Source organism: Cydia strobilella, chromosome 7 (genome assembly GCF_947568885.1).
Source record: "Cydia strobilella chromosome 7, ilCydStro3.1, whole genome shotgun sequence".
Lineage (NCBI taxonomy): Eukaryota > Metazoa > Arthropoda > Insecta > Lepidoptera > Tortricidae > Cydia > Cydia strobilella.
Genome location: NC_086047.1, coordinates 17031046 through 17053424, shown reverse-complemented (window position 1 = coordinate 17053424; position 22379 = coordinate 17031046). Strand labels below are relative to the sequence as shown.

Sequence of the window (22379 nt, the reverse complement as noted above, 5' to 3'; positions counted from 1 at the left end):
CAACCAAAAATTCATGTCATTATCGAACATGCTTAAGTACATCATAATTTTACGAAAATCGGTAAAGAAATACGACCTGTAGAGGAGAACAACCCAAGTTTCCTTTCGGCATGGTCTCAACACTCAACAACCGGCCATCCTTTTTTGTTTACAAGAATCCACTTTAAACTTGTAAAACAAGTCGACTACGGAGCCCTAAGAATGACGAACTGCTATCCATTCACCGTTTTTTAAACTAACATAAAAATATAATTATTCATTTTGATCGACATACATACTATAGTAATATTACTAAATTAATTAACGCTCCAGCAATTAGGTGAGAGTCGCCCACCATTTTATATAATAATTTACGTCACCTCTTATTCCAATAAATTCAATAATTATACAAGCGTCCCTAACATCGTTAGCATAAGAATCACATTAAAAAAAACCATATGCGTGTGAAATGTGCAAGTTTTAATGTTATTAGATTTTGCGTGCGGTATAAGATAACGTCAACTTGCTAACGTAGTGCTTTAATGCATTTTCATAATATATGCATCGGAATAACTGTTTGTCATGCATAGACACTATTGGACACAGTCCATGAAATTTAAAAGAAAATCTACGAATAATCGCGAATGTTTTTTAATGGAAATGGCCTTAACAACATCAGAAAATAACGATTTTTAAAATGTACTAAGGGCGAGATATGCTAAGGCTTGATCCGATTTTCTAGCATGCTTTATTTTAGATTTTTTTAACAATCGTGTACCCATGTCATGTAAAGTCTGACCAGGAATATATGATCACGCGCCATGTTGCGGAATTTCACTGAAACAATTTTTTCATACTATACTGAACTGTCACCCTATACATGAGAAAGAACAGCGCCCTCTTGACAATGATCATATATTACTGGTCAGGCTTTAGTAACGCCTCTAACTAATTTTATCTAAAAGTTATTGTAATAATACAAATCGAATTAAAGATATTAAAATAACTCATCTGCGGAAGGGCTTCGATAGCGATTTTGGTGCGAAAATCTGCCATTTTGTTTTTTCTGATTATTTTAAGTATAATATCTTAACCCGTAGGACGTGCCAAAGAATTATACAAACATACGTACGCCCGAAAAACACAACCTTCTTCAGCAGTCGGAAAAAAAACACATTCTGTCAGTGGGGAGACCTCCTTTCGGGCAAACTCGGCTCCGTTCGGCTCAGCATTGCTCCGAGCAATTATTAGGGTTGGCACAACTTGACGTCCCTTTGCGTGTACGACCACAGATAAGATAATGACTTGAATTTTGACAACCCTAAATAGTGCCATACATTAGAAAGGGACAGCATGATTCGTCCCTGAATCGCTGTCAAACTTCGGGTTTGTAGGAAGTGTCCTTTCTGTACGGTAGTACTATGACTTATTCTGTGATTCTGTCAAACAGAAACAAACACCAAACATTTGAACACATACGAGTATGAAAGTTATTTTTATAATCGTCAACCTTTACCAGTTATTTTTAGAAGCAAAACAAAAAGGAATGTTGTAAAAAAACTTGGCAATACAATTAGGATTAATTTACATATTACGTAATGTTCTGTGTAGTCCGTCGCACGCCAAGAAAACGTGGGTAGATTTCTATCGTCCACACTGTTAACTCATAGTTCTTAAACCTTATTTAAAATACATAAGGTTCACCTTTGAGCAGTCAACAGTATTGATGTTAGTTCATTCATAACTAGTTCAATGCCACGTGGTTTTATAGCTCACAGAAATAACAGCTGATTATACTAGTAAGTATTTACAAATAGTATTACTTGAAGCCCAGACTTACGTGTACGATGTGCAACGATTTACGTGCTATTTTGATTTTTAGGGTTCCGTACCTCAAAAGAAAAAAAAAGGAACCCTTATAGGATCACTCGTGTGTCTGTCCGTCTGTCACAGCTTATTTTCTCCGAAACTACTGGTCACTGGACCAATTAAGTTGAAATTTGGTATACATAATATATAAGTTTGTGACCCAAAGACGGACATGTAAATGAATTTAAAACATGGGGCCACTTTTGGGGGGTAAATGAGAAAATTAAAAAAAATTTGTATGGGATTCCATGTAGTTTCGTATTTTTTCTAATAATTTTATCTGCCGCTTATAAGTATACGTTTGTGTCCCAAAATGGCACATTACAGAATTACCTAGAATAGCATTTTCTGTGATGTGTTATCGATCCATCATAATGCGTAGATATTTTGAGTTGTTTTAGAATGAAATAAATGTCTAATTGGTAATAGAGATAGTCAAGGATTCGCTATGAAATAAATGTTTTCAACATGTCAAGCAGAGACTAAGAAGTCTAGTAAGTTCTCGAAACGACGACGACGTATCTATTCGTATATCGCGCGTCAGAATTATTTACTGTGAAATTCATGTGAAATTAGTCCGAATCCCAAGTGATATATCTGTGTATCATGATTTTCATGATGTAACTAACTACTAGATGGGTTTTACAGCAATGGCTACCGGCTGCCAAGCGTGGGCTCCCCGTGGTGGATGTCGCCCGAGTGCCTGCGCGGCCGCTGGTACGACCACCATTCCGACATCTTCTCCTACGGCATCATACTGTGCCAGCTGATCGCCAGGGTAAGAACCACCCCAATCCGCTAACATGGGGTTTATAGCCCAATATCTGTACCTGGCAGTAAGACGTCTAATGATAATGATGAACCACTCAGCACTGCCTTGCCTCAAACCAGCGCCAACTACCAAAAGTCGAACATTAACAGAATCAAGATTATCGAAAGTAGAGATGTAACATTTTAAAACTGCGCGGCACCAAGGCATTTACAAAAGTTGGTGCTTTTGCCGTAATCGTGTTCGTATAACTACAAGATTAATTTACATTATGCATGCGAGGTGCTCGAGAAGGGCGCGTTGTTTAACCAAAGGCATAAGAGTGTCAGAAATTATGCTAAATTAAACTCTATCACTTTGAAACAAAGTTTTAAATCATGTAGGAAATATATTCTCTTGGCTTGAGAAAGGTTTTTGTCGATCCTGGCGACGAATGACGACTAACGCTTCATAATGTTTCAGGTGGACGCCGATCCGGACGTGCTCCCGCGCACGGACAATTTTGGCCTCAACTACATGGCGTTTTTGGAGCTGTGCGACGAACAGACCGTGCCGGACTTTCTGAGGCTCGCCTTCAACTGTTGCATCGTGAGTTGTGTTGATCACCTTGTCATCATTCGCTTGCCCTTGTCCCATTCACTTGGGGTCGGCGCAGCATGTCTTTTTCATCCATACCTCTCTGTCACCCGTCATCTCATCATTCACTTGCGTTCGATTCATATCATCTCTCACACAGTTCATCCACCTTTTCCTCGGTTTTCCTATCCTCGTACCTCCCTCCACATTCATTCTTAATACCTTTCTCGTCACATGACTTTCATCCCTCCGCATCACATGCCCGTACCACGCTAGGCGATTTGCCCTTACTTTTTCTGTTCTTTTTGTGTTACATGACATGATCACCTTGTGATCCTTATGAAAACAGCTTTATGTCCCTTCCCTTACACATCTGAGCTACACGATCAGCTGACCCTCGTGGAGATTAATAATTACATGACAGTGTATGCCTCTCCTCCCCTCCCAACTTGTGTACCGTACACAGTGCCAGACTTTTTACGACTCTTTCAACCGTTACATCGTGAGTTGTGTGCTTTATAGTCCTCATACGAACAACTTTTACAAACACTTATTCATCTTTCACGTCTTGTGTAGACTACGTTTAATGAACTGGTGTGATGAATAAGCCGCGTTGGAGTTCCGACGTCTTTAATGCTGCTTCGCAATCTTCGTAGATTTCAACATGAACAATGCCGAAATTCTAGGTTCCCTTTCAAACGTTATTTCGTCTTTCTGCAATTATCGCTGTATTCTATATCTAACAAACCTACTATAATTTTCCTTGAATTATTAATGCGATGATTATAAAAATTGGATCACAGTCCTTTAGTGTTTTAATGGAACTCCAAACTATTCACATGTTGCTTGTTGCAGTACGATCCTAAAGCGCGGCCGCTATTCCCCGAGATAGTGAGCAACCTCGCCGAGATTAAGGAGAGCTTGGACGATGCGCCGTGGGGTTACGCGCCTAACATCAGCTATGAGAGGTATGCCGTTCGAATTCTTTTGATCGCTTTTCAATGTGGGTAAAGGAATTTTTTCTCGGCAATTGACAACAAAGCATTGAAAAGTATCAAAACTACCGCTGCTCAAAAGACATTGACGCACCGTAAACGCAATGGGACGTGACTCGTCCATCACGTTCCATACGAACGATAAGTAATCACTTCTTGCGTTTTCCACACAGCTTTTAAGCGCATTATGAGTATCGTATGGTTGATTCTTTACATGACTAAAGTTTTGATTTGTTTTGTATATTTTTAGCGAGGAGTCGGACGCGTCGGGTCCACGTTCCTGCCCCGGGCTGTACGCGTGGCGCCCACAACGGCACGTGAGCCACGACCCGTTGCGGCATACTCCGCTCGATACCAGTAAGTGTACGACCTGAGTGGCGAGTATCTGCGCGAGCACTCGAGTAGCATTGCGTCGAGAGATTGCGATCAGGGTCGAGCGTGCGTTTTGTGACGGAGCGGGGAGGCCTATGCTTGCATTTATTTTAAATTGATATCGCGTCAGACGCCGCGCAGTAGGCCGAGCACATGATTGGCGCGACAGTATCTCGCCGCGAGATAGACTACCCATTTTTTACTAACTGTATGAATTAAAGAGGGACAGGTAGTCTATGTCGCGGCGAGATACTCTCGCGCCAATCATGTGCTAGCCCGGCTGGTCGCAGCCGCTCGAGCGTAAACTTAGTTTGTATGCTAAGTTGCCTCGTATAATATCTTCATCGGTCATTTTGTATGGATTTTTTTGTAGGAAGTTTTTATTAGGTACTGTTCTCGGATGTGAACGTTTAGGAAGAAGTCATTCTACATTTTTCGATTTTATTGGTAAAAATTAATTGCGAATAAGGACAAAAATTATACGCAGCAAACTTTTTCGCACATGTTTATTAAGGTGGTTCGATTTTCATACAAAATTCAATCTGCTTTAATTAAGGCACTACACACTATTACTACACAAATATTTGCTCATTTATCTACTTTCGAATATTCGTTTGCGCTAAATTAATAGAAAAACTTTGTTTCATACAGAAATCATACATAAATCAACGTAATTTTTTCATCAATTTTACGTATGTGTGTGTCACAAATGTCGTGTACAAATACGTTGCGTGCGGCGTTGCCACTCTATGACGTTGGCGACGTTGCCTAGCCGACCTGGCAGGATTTGCAGTGCCGTCATGTTTAGTGCATTTTTATTTGACAGTGTTGACACTGACACATAGGGTCATGTTTATTGTGACTTATTGTTTGTATAAATTGAAAATGATAGCAACGTCTAAATCAAGTTACAAAAATCATCGGTGTTCTGGTCCGCGAAAATCCAGAAAAATTCAGACTCAATTGAAGCGGAATTCATGATGGTGAAGTTTCGTAAGGTAGGTACAGTTTCATTTCTTCATTGTACATTGTAATTTTCTCGTGCCGATCTTTTTAAAAAATAATTCTCACTTCTTCCGTAATGGTAGATATAAGCAGTGAACAATACCTATATAATGTAATTATTACTGTTTTGGTTGCCGAATAGTCAATGTGTCACTAACTCTAGGTTTTTTTAGGTATTGTGCAAAATGAAGAGGCATTCTTGGAAATAAAATGTTTTCCTTCATTAGCCAGAAAAAATCAGGACATCCTCACTGCAATAAAGTAAAATAAAACATTTCCTGGGGATGAAAATTATGGAATTTTGTCTATGAATGAAAAACACAATTATTACTAGGTAAGTAAATGATAACTTTATTAGAATCCATATTGTTGCATCATCTTTCTTCCTATAACATTAGAGATTTTGTGCTATCATGATATTATTTTTCTTTCAGGTACAGGGACAACTACGGATAACAAATATGAAAAAATGGTTTTTCATTTGTTGTGTGAATACATCTACACCAACAAGACATCCACTGCTGGACATAAGCCTCCCCAGGGATCTCCACAACGACTGGTCTTGCAAGACCGGCCAAAATATCGAGAAATAAATAATATAAATAAACATGCTAAATATTCCGTTTTCTATAATAGTTATAATTAGAAGGCCATGCAATGTTGTTACTCACTGTACCTACTTGAATCCAAAAAAAATAATATAAAAAAGTTTTAATTTTATTTTACAATTACTACTTTATTATTAGTACATTACGATACAAGTGCGAAAAGTAGGAAATTGGCAACGAGTAGCGATAAATTGAAACACGACCGAAGGAAGTGTTTTAATCGACACGAGTTGCGAATTACCTTTTCGCACGTGTATTGTACAACGTTTTACAGTACATAATTATGGCCCTTTACATTTTCGACATATGCACGTATTGTACTAATTACCGCACTAGGGCGGTAACGTATATGTAGCACCATATGTACTAAAAAGTATTTTACAGTACATATGGTGCAACTTTCTCGCCCTAGTGCGTAAAGAGCACTTTTCATGCATATGTCGAAAGTTTAAAGGGCCATATGTACTGTAAAACGTTGTACGAGACACGTGCGAATAGGTAATTCGCAACTCGTGTCGATTTAAAACTCTCTGCGGTCGTGTTTTAATCTGTCGCCACTCGTTTCGAATTTTGTATTTTCCGCACTTGTATCGTAAATAACTATTTCAAACTGCAAGGGTACGATGATAGATCTCAATTCAATATAATTTTGCAACATTTGGCATTATTAGGTTATAAATTGTATGGAGATGAAATCTATCATGGTACCCTTCCAGTTTGAAAAATACTATAGAGGCTGGGCAGTAAGGGATTGCTTTACTTGTAGAACTATATTTAGCGCTTTAAAAAAAAACTGATACCTGACACTTACAAACCTGGACTTCCTTGGGCTAGTGCTACTAAGAATCGTCAGTATTCTCCATCCTTTCTGAGTCGGAAGAACCCAAAAAGGTGAGATTTGTGAAAGTCAGGTTTTCAATATATGTGGCGTTTTCAACCAAACCTACTTATTGTTGTCATATTTCCATAAAGCTTCAAAATGAAATCAACCTAATCGACAACCGACAATGTGGTACCTTTTAGTTCAAAACGTCACATATTTTTATAAAACGTTATAAACTAATTTATTAATAATACTGAATATCTGGGAGAAAAAGAAAACATTAGTAAAAACTCAAAAATGCTCGTTTTCCCAGAGATAAGACCTAGCTAGATCGAACCCCTTACAGCAAATTTCATCGAAATCGTTAGAGCCGTTTCCGATATCACTGAAATATATTTCGGTTATATCGGAATCGGACAAGAATTCGAAGAATAAAAGGTATAAGAAACATAAGATAACACAAAAAGGACAAAAAAAGTACCCCTGACGTACCAGTCTCGAACCCGAATCCTCTTGCACGTATTTCCACGAACATACCGCAACGCCATTGCAGCATACTTACAATGCATGAAATTGTCTACTTGCATGTGTGAGTAATAGTAGGAAATAGCATGACAGAAACACTCTGTCGACTTTAAAAGTGTTTTTTGCACTAATGAAGTATTCAATGTTTATTATAATAGTTCAATATTTATGTAAAGGGTGCGCTAAACATACTTTTAAGTATACAGATACCAACACTATTCCGCAAAAAAATAAAACCTGAAAATTTGCGAAAGTGACGCCATCTAGCGGGGTTTAAGCTTTGGGTAACCTAGTCGAACCACCTTAATTATGGTCGTCTTCTCTTCGGGCTGGAAAAAAAATCAGTTAAACCTATGGAAGGTACCCACTAAGCAGCAGGACCAATGTACAGGGAAAAGGACCTAAAACTTTAATATTATAAATCTCAATATGTGTCAATATTATTCCTAATGTTGTATATTTTCCAGTCCAGCACCGGCGCTCGCTCTCCTCGCTGGAGTGGGGCCTGTGCCCGCCGCCGCGCTGCTCGCCGCCCCCGCACCGCTCCGCCTCCGCGCTGCCCGCCGCGCGCGCGCCGCCCCCGCACCGCCTCGCGCGCCTGCACCGCCTCGCGCACATCATGCTGCTCCGCGACCCGCCCAGGGGACGCGGGGGCACGCCGCTGCATACCTTCCGCGGCGTTAATAAGATTCTTGAGCATCCGCATTCCAGGGCGAGCGGGTGAGTCCTTCGTCCTCCCCGCCCGGGCCTCCCTCGTCAGCGTCGTCTAGCACGTATCGTGCTCCTAAGAAACCCATCGAGGAGAAGGAGAGCAGCCCCGCTAGTCCCGCTCCGTACGTTCCGAAGCGTTATTAAGACACTTGAGCATCCATATTCAAGAGCGAGCGGGTAATGTTCAAGTTGTAAACGGTGAATTTGTAGGTGACGTGGAACGATTTATGTTGTTGGATGGGATCAATATACTCAAATAAGTAATCCTGGTCACGGCATCAACATGTAACAACCACCTAACGAAAAAATAATATATACAGTTTTTCATTGTGCGTGGAGCTCCCATCCCCGCTAGTGGGAGTGACAAACGAACCGAGGCTTAACTTTCTGAAATACTTCTTATAAGAATAAGGCAATACTGCCCTACTGAGCCAATTAGCGTTCCTTCAAATAAGAAATTAAATGCAAACATAGATCTTAAATTCTTTATCTTCAAATTTTCTCTTCAGTATCATTTCTTTTTGAAATACCGCTATTAAGCTTATGAGGGCAGTAAAATTCAACTCAAATAAATAATCCTGGTCACGGCACCAAATTGTAAAAAGGTACGAAAAATTAATTCGCTTTATTTTACAGTTTCTCTTCGTGCGTCGAACTCCCATCGCCGCTAGTGCGCGTGTCCGACGAGCCTGAACTAGGCGAGCCGCGGTGCGCGTCCTTGCCGTCGTCGCCCGGCCTGTCGCGGCGCGGCTCGCTGGAGCGGCCCGTGCAGCAACAGCAGCCGCGCCCTACTAACAACACCGGTGAGTCCTGTTACACGAACAAACCATAGTTAGTTTCACTCGAAATAAGAGTTACGTCTATTGTTCTGATTCATTCTTCTATCAAGTCAGGCATCGTGTGTTTTCCTTGCTTTTAATATAGATAAATAGTATGTAATTTTGCAATCTGAGACACGACTACTTTTCAGAGAAGATAGTGCCGAGCTTGGTTTTGGTCTATTTGAACGCAGCTTTTATATTTTATCGCCCAGCCTCGTGTTAAGGAAACCCCTTATTATTTATGAGGTAATTCATCGCTTAGAATCTCTACAACATTCCAGCGTGTTTACGAAAGATAAACATTTGCCGGAACATACACCGGGCCGGGCGCCGGGTACAAGTTTAAAGGAACATTTTGGTATTTCCAGAGCTATCGGAAGGCGCCCTACTCGGCGCGACACGACGGCGCGGCTCGTGCGAGTCGGGCATCTTCTCCGTCGCCAACGAGGACCTGTGCGCCACGCACGCCGACTGCTTCTACAACGCCATGTGCCCCTGCTCGCTCATGGGCTGCCAGCGCTGCTGGTGGTGGCCCCGACACCGCCCCACGCCCGACACCACAGAAGAAGACTCGCTGGACTATCGCGACCCACCGCTGCGGATGTGTGAGCATTGTCTGATTATTTACGATAGAATGTTCAACGCTAGAACGTACAAGCGCGGCGCTGCCGGCTCGGCCAACTCCAGCCTCTTCGTCCTCGACGATTCCGCCCTTTCGACTACGACGGTCAGCTCGCTGCGGAGTCTAGATGACTTAGAAGAAGTCCCCTCCCGCGACGAGCCCCAACCGCGGAGAATAATCGAGCATGACGCTTCACCGTTCTTGTGCGGCAAGCTCGACTCTAACCGACCGGATTCCGACGCTTCCGAAACGCCGGAGCCTCAAAAGGAATACCATATTCTAGACAGATGTTGCTGCGTCAACCGCGCGAAATGCATAAGCGGATGCGTTTCCCATAAACCTTTAGATGACGATGAGCTGAGCTATCTCCTTCAACGCGGTCCGCTTATCAACCATCTTCTAAATTCCTCGTGTAAAAGAACCTCCAGCGTCTACACGGACAGTTCAGAAGATGTGGCGTCGCTTGCCGGTTCGGACAGCCTCTACTGTGACGAAAGAATCCCGCGCCACGTCCGCTCCGCGCAGATATCCAAAATAGTGGAGTACTTCGAGCGCAAAGGCGCGGACTTCAAGTGCGATCGGACGTTCAAAAGTTCGCGTTTCAAAGTGAGCAACTTCAGCAAAATGGAAATGTTACAGTTCGCGAAAGGTAAGGAGGGTGAGCGCAGTGAGAAGGAGTACTTCGTGGACGTGAAACATAGGGGGCTCGATGACGGCTGCGGGAGGAAGTGCGTCCAACAGAGACTCATGATCTGTGAGGGCGCCGTCAAGTCGAAACTTTCCCTCTTCGACAAGAAGTCGTAGCGACGTTGAGCGTTTACTGATTGTGTCAAATCGATACTGATTCGATACTTCCATAGTAGTTACGGATAAATATTTTTACTCTATAATATACACGGCGATATTGGAGTGATTCAAGGCTAGTGCCGACGTTTCCCGTCTACATATTCTATAGATACGACGTATCGTGTTGAAATTTGTTTGGCCGCCGGCCGTACTGTTTCGATTTTATTTTGACGACTGAATTAAAAGTAAGGTTTAGGAGGACGGTTGTAGATTTAGTTTTAGTGGAAATATTAGTTCGGGCGGAGCTTCTCAGTTGATCCTACGATGGCCTATTGTTACGCAATAGTCTATATTAGTCTAAATATATATGGCAGTATATAATCATTGTTTTCTAAACGAAGCGCATTCTTTATAGTTATACCGTTTATATAGTGTGGAAAAAATGTCTGGGCCCTGGACCAAGAAACAATGGTCTTACACTCGTCTGTCGTACAAAATATCCATAAAATCGAATATTTACTCAAGAATATTTTTAGACAACCGAAATTGTAAAATAAATGAAAATCTTTGAATGCAGTTTCTTTTTAAAAATAAAAAAATGTTTCATTTAAGTTAAACGAGCTAACTTAAGGTTTTAAGGCACTTTCCTTCCAGGGCCCATTATTTTTTTCCACCCTGTATAAATTCGAGTTCTGTAAATACGTTTAGGTTTAATATGTTTCATTTAAACTTATTTATACACAGTATTATATTAGTACTTGCCAGTTCAGATAATTATAGTGTACATAAAAACCGTAACTTAAGATTTAGCAACTGTCATAATAATATTTTTTTACTTTTAAAGTGGCAGCAGTTTAATAGATAATTTAGTAATTAAACATTTTTAGATTTTAATATACATCCTTAATCCTTATTAAATTTAATCGACAAAGTCATAGATTGAGTTATTTAAAATTATAGTTTTTTTATTATTATTTTAAAGTCGGTCGGCTAAGAACCGTTTCTGTCTCTTTCACTTGCGTCTGGTGTGAGTAAGACTTATTCAGACTTATTGATACAAATTTGACATGTTTTAGTCTGTCAAATAGATGACAAGACTTATTTGTCAAACTTTCATATAATACGGTCATCATTCGCAACATCTTATACCTATGTGTAGATTATAAGATGTTGTATAAGTGACATATGTAAGTAATAAGGGAAAGGGATATACTAATAAAACATTTCATGTATAGATAAGTCAAAATAAGATTTAAGATCACAAAGAAAAAAAGAAGAAAATAAGTTGTTTTCATGAGTTTCTAATCTTTACTTAGTTTATTTCACTAAAACAACAATTTGAGAAAAACAACCCAATACTTATTTGGAGTATACACATACATACATACATACGTACATATAGCTATATTTCAGCATTTTCGCTCGTAAAAATAACATACTTTTGACGTGATAACGTCTTAAGGGGCCCACTAACTATCAGTCCGCCGGACGATATCGGCCTGTCAGTTATTCGGAACTGTCAAATTTTTATTCTAACTGACAGGCCGATAGACTTCCGGTTCGAGCGCCATCTTGATAGTTAGCATCGTGATTAATTATTTTGTTTTTTGCTCATTAATATTGTTTAAAGTGTAATATCGATAGCTTATTATACAGTAAACTAATGTGGTAGTGTGCAGTGAATGGAGAATTAATTTTGAAGCGCGTTTAACCACCATCTTGGAGTCAACGGCCGGTAGTCCACGTGCTTCTTGTAAAGTCTAGCTATCGATTTACAAGAGCTAACAAATCACCGTACACTGTCTTGTACAACCGTACAATTTTTGTCGTTTTTAAACCTCTTAATACCTTGATACTGGCGAAATAGTCCCACTGGGCTGAAGCCATAATTTTAAAAGAAGAAGAAGACAGGCCGATATCGTCCGGCGGCCTGATAGTCAGTGGGCCCCTTTATAAAACGATGAACACCTAACCGGTGGCATGCACGAAAGTGTCACGTTGTGGGCAGATCTCCATGGTAACGTATCGAAAAAGTTGTATTTTTCAATTAACTCCTTTGTATTATACAAAATAATGATAATTCAGTGATAATAATTCAATTCAATTCATAAATAAAAGTATGCAATTTTTCATCAATGTTTTCTTATGACGTTATCATTATCACGCAAAATTATCGTCCGTAAACGGACTTTACAGACATATTTTTTTTTATTATTCTGCGAGTTACACCAGGCGTAGGAGACAATATTTCGTATACTTATCCTAAATTAACTTTAAATCTTATCTATATCTATACAGGCACGTAACTAGTCTTCACATACGTGTCAAATGTCCCTCGAACTACTAACGAACAAACATATTGAAATATTAATTATATACCTATCTATCTTTATCTTTGCACTAAGCAGCTGCTATGATGGAGTGAGTCAATATCTTTATCAGAAACTCTGTTAAAACAAAATATTTCCATAATATCAACGTTTGAAAAATCTATTTTATTTTGACTTGATATTCCTCATTAGAATCATTTTGTATATGACAATATGTCCAACGGAGAGACAACTGTTACTGTGTTCATAAAACTTTACAGGCCTGATTTAGTTAAATTATGTTTTATACCTTTCTTACAAATACATAAGTCAAAATGACAGATAAAGACAAACGATTCATAGCTAATTCAGGCCAGTGACGCGTTTATGAATAACGACAGTCTTTATACAATGTTGAGTTTTCCCAAAAAACGGATCACTAGATCGTGGTCTCCGTCCCATACATGTTACACTTGTATTGTACAATACAATATTTAGTGAAATGAACAATCGTCAAATATTTTTACGCCGATTTCATGGCATTTTGACTGCAACTCCAGCGGCAGAAACTCCATTATTATATAATGAATGTACAAAATTGTGTCAAAACAGATGAAAATATTGAAAGGCGCGTTTCAGCAAAAACAGCCAAATATAGTTCAGTTTATTATTAAACTAAAAGTACTTTAATCGAGTATACAAATAAACTTGAAAATTATGGTCCTAAAAAAGATGTACCCTTTTTTTCGGGAGCACGGGTACAATGTCGCTTCCGAAATGCGGAACGTGCAATAAATAAAGCCAAAAATAATGAAACTTGTTGCTAAGATTCTAATTAGTATCTTGGCAAAAGTTTCATTATTTTTGGCTTTTTCAAGAGAAGTTTTTGAATAACACAGTACAGCCCGACCAAGCGAACTCTGCAGACTGCAATGACATAGTGTGGAAGTGTAACGTCAAATTTCTATGAAAATCTGATATTTGTTGTAGTGAAAAAGTGTGCAGCTTTTTCACGTCAAAATCAGCAGCAGAGTTAGCTTGAAAATACTAGGATGATTTCCAAAATGATTTCGTCTAATGCTTGATTCCAATTGTCTTGAAATGCGCCTAAAATGGATTATTTTAATGAAAAACAAACTCAGAATACACAGAAATACACAAACAATAAGAGTTCACATATAGCCAGTTTGTCTCTCGTTAAAATAATCCATTTATAAATAAAAAATATTTTTGTAAATACAGTATTACATATTTATTTAATCATCAACATCATATACTTTTAAATCATGGTATATATGTCAGGGTATACTAAATCATTGTAAATATGAAGAGATTCCATTTTGAAGGTGTAAAGAGAAATTAGTTTATAACGGGCTCGTTTGATATGACGATATTTCAGTGCCAAAAATAATTTGTATTATTCTTTGATTGAATATGTTAAAAATTGCACACTTTGTTGAAACATTTCCTTGTGTTGAAACCACGCCAAATCTTATCAAATAATTCAATAAAAATACCGAAAGGTTAAAAAAATGTACTCATGTCTGAACCAGATATTCCAGGTAAATATAATTGCAAACTTATTTTTTGAAGTTGAATGGAAACACTAAATAAGTAAGATTTTACCTGCAATAAGAAATACGTCATGATAATTCAGAGAGACAGTTTAAACTTACTATAATACGAAAATAACAATTTAGTAATTTTTTTTGTAAATTATTTTCGTGTCATATTGACTATTCGTCTTAATAAAATGAAAGCATCATTTCATCAGACATACTTGGTGTGGTTTCATAAATAGTAATGAATAAATCGAAAGCAATTAATTGTCCGTCCAATCGTTCCCAGTGCAACTATGAAGCACTTCGTATTAAACCATACGGCAAACGGACATTCTCCCCCTATCAATATGAAAATCTTTAACTAGAACTGAGAAAGACGATCTGGACATGATCTACAAACTTTAATATTTTAACTTTACTTTTTTGGTAATTGATTGTAATAGAAAAGTGGAAGAAAAAACGTGATTATGTAATTTAAAAAAACTAACTGCAGGGTCCCCAAGGGCTACAAGAGCCCCCTGTTTACTGGCGCGAAATATAAATGTCAAGCTGTCAAGTTTCTAATTTACGCCACAAGATGGCAAAACCTACCACGCGCAAGGTAGGGCGTGAACTGCAGGGGGGCAGCACCTGCTTTAACGTGAAGTGTCGAAGTCAAGTTTATGTTACCGATTTAGGCCACAAGATGGTAGATCCTTCAACGCGCACGGTTCCTATGTTTTGTGGTCAATGAATTGTCAAACGTCAATTTTTGACAACCAGAATAGTGTACAGCCGTACAGCGCCGTCTCGAGTAGCTGTCCAAATTCCAAGCACAAATTCATCTTAGACTACTCGTCTAGTACAATTAATAAATCAATCTTTGCTTACACTGATATTACAGGTCCAGATCTGCTTGTGTGTGAATATTCACATAGTAATGTTAATAATTGTTCCTAAGCCTACCGCTGCCGTATGTGTACGTACCTAGTACTTTATTTGATACAACTGTGTAGTTAGCAGGACGCAAGACTGAAAGTAGTTGAAGGTTTTCTTTCATACGTACATTTATCTCCATTCTCATAAAGTAAATATGTAGAAACATCTTTAATAGTTAAACTTTTAGAGATATGTATTAAGTCTTAATTTGTCAGTTCATTGGACGGTCCCAAAGGCTTCTGTTTATTGTAAAATGACCTCTATCAGTGCGTAAAAGAATCCAAATTGGCAGGGCTCATTTGAACATTGACCTTAATAGGTTTAAGACTACTTAAATAATAAAAAAGTACCCTATAATGTTATTGGGATGATTCAATTTGCATAGTCAATATTGATAGATAATATTATTTGCAATAAAACTGATTTAGTGTAAATATAGTCCAGTTATTTTTGTTTAACAATAATAACCAGTTTTTATACTGGTTATTGTACTTTCCGAGACGTTATTGATACATTTTCAACAACTTATACAGCAAAATTAAATTAAACATCCGCCATTTTGTAAAAGTGCCATCACGAAATGGCCGCAATGAGAATGTATCGAAAACGCTCGTATTCTCGTCAAGTGTTATAAAATAATTGTAAAACTAACTACGATATTCGTCAAATGTACCTGTTACGACTACACTATGTTTTACGTGCAATAGAGAGGTATATTTAGAGAAACACCTTAGTAACTGTGAAAAATTTTCCTTGGCATTTTTTGGAGTAAGTTTGCACTAAAGTATTTTTCTTGATTATGGTCTAAAATCTAATCGTTTTCATGTAATTATGTTTACATTCTCGTCGATATCCTTAAAATTGCAGGGTTATTGAGCAATTATCGACCTCAAATCTGTGTCTTGACTTGACACCAGTTCCTTCTCGGACCCTTGCCAAGGAATGTTTCAACGCAAACTTGCCATTTCTAGAGCAGTGTTACACCATTTGAGCATATCAGTTTCAGGATACGTAGTTAAGAAATAGTTGTTTTTGGTAAAGGTGTTAATTATCGTCAGAAATGGTTTATTTTGAAGTTGATTCAAGTCTGAATGAGTCATAATGAACCATGTTTGATAATTTATTGATACAAATAGAATAACCTGTTTGGGACACGCGCGTGTAAGGTATATTACTCTATAGTTGGCACTTTAACAATGGTTGGCATCTTCAACCTTAGTTTAAAGCCGCAGTGGCGACTTTCCTACAAATCAGGTGCCAATTACTGGTACTTTTCAGTGCCAATCATTGGATAGTTTACCCTATATAATGTTTCTGAAATACTTATACACTGCAGTAATATATACATCAACGTTAATATAAACTCAGAATAGTCATGTTAATGTTTTATCAATGACTATACACGAGCAAAGCTTAACGCAGATGGCGCTACAATCTAAAAAAAAATTGGATATGTCAAATCCAAAGAAACATAAACAACAGACTTTTGAGTTTCTCAAAGTGAGTTATTTTGACTAGAAATCATTAGATATCAAGATATCAAATATTAAGGGGATTTGAAACGTAATGTTGTCAGTAAAATAAAGCCGTTTGAATATTTCTGCAGAACTATAGATGACAAATTCGACAGTATTAATTAAGAATTCGTTAACCTATTGCAAAGTTTGAGGTCCACAAATGGTCACATTGGACACAACACTTTGATCACAAAAGACGTCAACTGACGCGCGCGGCTATAGCTCAATATCTACCTTTGTGCACTCCGACAAGTTACAATCAGACGGTCAGGCGATATCATAAAAGTGATGACCAATAGCATGGCACTTAAAAAGTGGGTGTTGAAAAAAAAAGGTTAGCTCAGGTAGTTTATTGCCGTCCATTGTCCGTGTGACGGCCGGCATTTGCAAACCAAGATAAGGAATCCAAAATGCATCCTAATATACAATAGGTACATGATGACGCGGGCGATAGGCGTGGCATTCAAAGCGTTGTTTTTTTTTTATTACGAGTTTCTCATACTAATGTTGCATTAATTGTTATTTGCATAAGACGTAAAGGCGCCAGACTAATTAAATGCAAATTCACTATTGTTTTAAAAATGCTCGCTGTTACTCAGTAAACCTATTTAGTTATCTTTGCCTGACGCAATCGTAATACCAATTTTAAAATTGCGATTAATTTTTATCAACTGTTTTCAACGTTAAAGCGCAACTTCAATAACTTTTTAACACTGTTTGAAAATAGCAGGATCTTTGGTTCCATCGTGTTCTCGCGAGACCATTTTGAAGGTTTTTTTTAGTCTATACTGCACTGCACTACTGAGTTTTGAACCCACGATTTTAGTAATTAATACGCCAACCAATGGATAAATTATAATCCGACCACAGGTTTTGAGAAAGCTGACGTGGATTTTATAAGTGAATGTACAGTAGCCATCAGATATATCGGAGCGGCCAAGGTGGTCACAAATATCTCAACACACCTCTATTAAATCACATTTACAATCGGGTCTATCGCGAATTTATTTTGTACACCTCTATTGTCACGGCGTTAGAGTGCGTGTTCAGATATTGTTGAGCACCTCGGCTGCTCCGATATATCTGATGGCGACTATTCTGTACTGTCAACATACGCTTATAAAATCCACGTCAGCTTTCTCAAAATCTAGTTGGAGTACAAATTATATACTATTAGAGGAGAAATCACCATACATCATTAAATAAAGGATTTAATACATAAAACCACGGAAAACAGGCATAGCTTAGGTATATCACACTCCGACGCCGTTATGGCCGGCGATCCCCGTCTTACAGTGCGGGACGCTCCACACGTAGTGTGTCCATCGACACCAATCGTAGGGCTGCACCCGAGCAAGCCACATAATCGGTTATCAATACCTACACGTGCGTGTCCCTTAGTAAGTTAATATTGTTTTAAGGCACTAACGTCTGTTATACGGTTGTGTCCAGCCCGACTAATTAGTGTAAGAGCCGAGGAGGCGCAAGCATAATTTGTAACGAAGGTGTATTAAATATATTTTGTTTCAATTAGCTATTTATTTTTACCCATAAAACGTGAGATGCCTAATCCTACCTGTCTAATATAGCGCTTGCACACGGCGCATGTAACTTGCACATGTTGATTTTTAAGCCACTTCCACAGGTTACAAATGCATAATGCATCATCATGGGAACAACACGTATAAAGAAATCGGACGACATACGCATGTTACATGAACGTTTGCAAGAGCCGTTTCAGTTTTTTTTTTTCGGTGGATTCTCAACAATTTTCGCATAGCACAGGATTTGTATGTTTCACTGACTCATTCAGAAATACATCTTGTAATAGGTACTACACACACACTACACACTTTATACAAGGAACAATCTGATAAAAGTTAGTACGGGAGAGTCAATTTCTAGATAGTGCTTTAATAAATCAACACGAAGCAAGATTTTTATTAACTTTGTTATTATTCAAGTCCATTTACTTACCTCAAGGATCAATTACAAATAGTGTATATTTTTTTTTTTACAGAATTATTATGATCAAATAGTACCTCTAAAACTTTGATTTCTTTGATAATCCTTTTTCTTTGCAAATGTTTATCTTAACTATCAGTGGCAGGGTTTTGGGTCTTCGGGCCATTTCTGTAACAAGTAGATAGCACGATTTTAATACTCTAGGTTTGTCATAGGTATAAATTTTATATACCACAATACAGGGTGAAATTTTAACTACCAGTCATACTCTGCGTTCTTTTTAGGGTTCCGTACCAAAAAGGTACAAAAGGAACCCTTATGGTACGACTCTGTCCGCCTGTCATATCTTTCACATTTCTAAATATCTCGAGAACTACTGAAGCTATCGATTTGAAATTTGGAATAGTTATGAACAGCGTTAACCCAAACACATTGGAAGTGTAATTTGTATTTTTTTTATTAATTATGACAAATGCCCAATTTAAGTGGGGGCAAAATTTCAAAGTCTAGTTAGTGGTCGAGTGGGATATCATTTGAAAGAGCACGAATTGCACATAACATTTTTTTATTTGTTTTTCATGCAAATATAAAATGCAAAATACAACTTTAAATAGAAATGCCCATTAATTAAATTAAATTAAAAATAAGTATCTATTTCAATGAAATGACCAGGGACCGGCCCGCTATCCCTTATCGGGGTTTAATAAGGGTATTGCATAAGGCTTAACTCACCATACCCTTTGCCAGACGAAACCCTTTGTTTTGCTTTTAAAAACCCTTATATAAAGCTACCACATTTGAGTAATCGGTAGCCCAAATACCCTTACAAAACCCTTATCATCCGCTCACCAACACCTTGCATATTGCTTATAAGGCGGACGCGGCCTTATAAAGGGCTTCCATTTTAGCATATAAGCGTGCAAATTTAAGTCGTCTATCTTGTTCATAAAGCACACATTACTTCGAATCCGAGCGATCGTCGGCGGCGACGGCGGCGTTCTTTGACTAGGCACGTATTTTCTTTCCTTTTCATACACTACCGTAGATATATACTAATCCTGTCTCTTTCACGCAAAGGGAAACCTTTATAAAAAGCGCTTAAACATAAGGGTAACCCTTATTAAGAGCTAGCCTTATTTTTGGGTAGCTTTTCGATAAGGGTTAGTCAAAGGTAAGGGTATGAATGGGCTTGCAGTTCAAAAGGGAAAGTCTTTCAATGTGTTAGCCTTGTTTAAGTGTCGCCCATTGAAAGGGTTTTATCGCGGAAAGGGTTGTCCGGTCCCTGGAAATGACCAATTACCAATCGTTGCTTCAAAATCCTAGGCTGATTAAAACACTTGCAGCTCGCGCAGCAAGGCGGCGGCGGTTCCACTTTCTTCTTCGGTGGGCACTTGCCTCCCATCCCCCCGCCCCCCATTCCCCCTACTCGACCACCTAGAGGACCTCCTCTACCTTGCCCAATAGAGCTCCAGAAGTGTGTTTTGCCGTAGTACCCTAATAGGAGAAGAGCTAGGGCCGCGTTCCAGAGGCCTATAGGACCTAGGTAGTTGTATGCTGGAAAAAGAAAGTGGGTAAGTGATTAAGTGTACGGGAAGCCAGTGATACCTTCTTATACCTTATACCTTCGCCTTCACTTAACAGTTTTAAATCCAGGCTAAAACGGTGGCTTATTGAGCACACTTTCTACAGTTTTGCAGATTTTATTAAATAAGTAATTACCTAATGTTATTGTAGGTATACTTTTATTTGACATGTATTATATATAACACTAATTGTAATTTTATTTTAAAATTTTATTTTTTTGTTTTGAATGTAATTATTGTATTTATAATGCTAATTTTATTTTAATTGTTATTTTTTTATTTAATTTTTAATGTAATTATAAAAAACGACATGTAATATGAATTATTATCAATATACGAATATGAATATAAATACCGATAAAGTCGACCTGTTTGAAGGTGAAGCCAAAGTATAATCTCAATATTTTTGACTTAACCGTAGAGAAAGCGATAAAATTGCAAGCAATAATTAAAAATCAAGCTAGTCGATACTGGTATCAAGTAATGCCTTCAATACGGTTGCCAGTAGGTACACCCCTTTATTTTTCTATTAGCGACCCGCCCCGGCTTCGCACTAATTTACACAAAACCTTTACAAATTATGTTATAATGTTTTAATATTTATACATATAAACCTTCCTCTTGAATCACTCTATCTATTAAAAGAAACCGCATCAAAATCCGTTGCGTAGTTTTAAAGATCCAAGCATACATAGGGACAGACAGCGGAAAGCGACTTTGTTTTATACTATGTAAGTACATAGTGATGTGCACATGCTAGGTCTATGGATGTGCAATTGTGCAAGTTACGTTTGCAACAAGAGAGCAAAGTAAATTTTTGCTGCAAATGTTGATTTAAGTTTCTAACTTTTCAAAGCGAAGCTGTTAGCGAGCGTTTGAGTACTTACTCACGGCATTTAAAATTACTTCTAAATATACTTTTTTTTATCTACTTAGTTTTTCAAGTGCCGAGTCTCAAGTTTCAATAGCTTCGTGGCTTCGTGATTATAAGACTTATACAATAAATAACAAATGATTAATGGCAGCAGCTAAGCAGGGAAGATGTTCAAAATAAACAGCTAATCTACTTCTGTAAAGTATAACTTAGGTGTTATTAATATATTATAGTCGGAGAGCTAGCCGCGAAATAAGTTATTCAATTTGCAAAGTAGCCGAACCTTAGTTTTTCTTATAAAAAGAACAGAGTGTGAACAAAGTGTGAAATTTTGTTATAAAAGTAACAGGGGGCCTAGCCAAGATAACATTAGTTGATAATGTAGGTATGGATAGTCACGTGATTTTTCGTAACATATGTCATCCCAGATCCCAGTACATTTTTTCTATTTGTTTGGGATTGTAACTGTCGATATACGATTATCATCTTGGCTAGGCCCCCAGGTGTCATTAATAAAGACGTTGCTGACTGAATAGATGATAAGATAATTTTTTCTGCAAATTATACACTAATACCTTATTCCATGGCCGGCTCTTAACTCTTAAACCACTACTAACTTCTATCAAACATGAACCGAAGTCTCTGCATAAACCCCCCCTTTTCGCCCGCCCCTGCCCCCGTCCCCCCACTGCCCACAACACTGCCGCCATCGCCTATGCCGCCGCTAACGCTGCCGCTTACCCCGCTGCCCCCACTTGCCCCATCGCCGCTTATTATGCCTCCGCTTTCAATACCGCCTTCGCCTTTTTCATATCTGGCTTCTGTTCTCCGTTTAAGTTCTTCCGCACTGATAAGTAAAGTAACAAACATAGGGAGCAGTTTTGAATGGTTAGTTTCACTAGATCCGGTCCGGTCGATATACGTCTAGTAAAGCATAGGGAACATTATGACTAAATGTGGTTTATTGTGAGTATTTGAAGTTTTTAAGCTTGTAGATAACTAAGCAACCCTATTAGATAACCATTTGGACGGCAAGAAACACGTCCAAACTTTTCGTCAATTGTCGTAGGTACCCACAGCGCCAAAAACACCTACATACTACTTAAGTCACATAGGTACATTTATATTCGCTCGCTTGCGCCCGTGATCTTGGCGTGTTAGTGACTTTTGTAAGTACCTACCTATTGGTC

At 38.3% G+C, this 22379-nt stretch overlaps 1 protein-coding gene and 1 long non-coding RNA gene across 2 annotated transcripts in view; one reads left to right on the top strand and one right to left on the bottom strand.

The window, feature by feature from the left end:
• LOC134743272 (uncharacterized) overlaps positions 1 to 18297 on the top strand; it is a 123036-nt gene extending 104739 nt beyond the window's left edge. The window contains exons 5-11 of the mRNA XM_063676683.1: positions 2497 to 2626; positions 3080 to 3205; positions 4049 to 4161; positions 4439 to 4545; positions 7989 to 8241; positions 8869 to 9035; positions 9422 to 18297. Of these exons, the coding sequence (XP_063532753.1) occupies positions 2497 to 2626; positions 3080 to 3205; positions 4049 to 4161; positions 4439 to 4545; positions 7989 to 8241; positions 8869 to 9035; positions 9422 to 10479 (1954 nt within the window). The 3' untranslated portion in view covers positions 10480 to 18297. The remainder of the gene's footprint in view (positions 1 to 2496; positions 2627 to 3079; positions 3206 to 4048; positions 4162 to 4438; positions 4546 to 7988; positions 8242 to 8868; positions 9036 to 9421) is intronic.
• A 541-nt stretch (positions 18298 to 18838) lies between these two features.
• Positions 18839 to 20140, bottom strand: LOC134742827 (uncharacterized). Its single transcript, XR_010127969.1, has 2 exons — positions 20033 to 20140; positions 18839 to 18900 (listed from the first exon to the last, which is right to left on the bottom strand). It is a non-coding gene; the product is annotated as an uncharacterized LOC134742827 (long non-coding RNA).
• Between the last annotated feature and the right edge of the window lie 2239 nt (positions 20141 to 22379).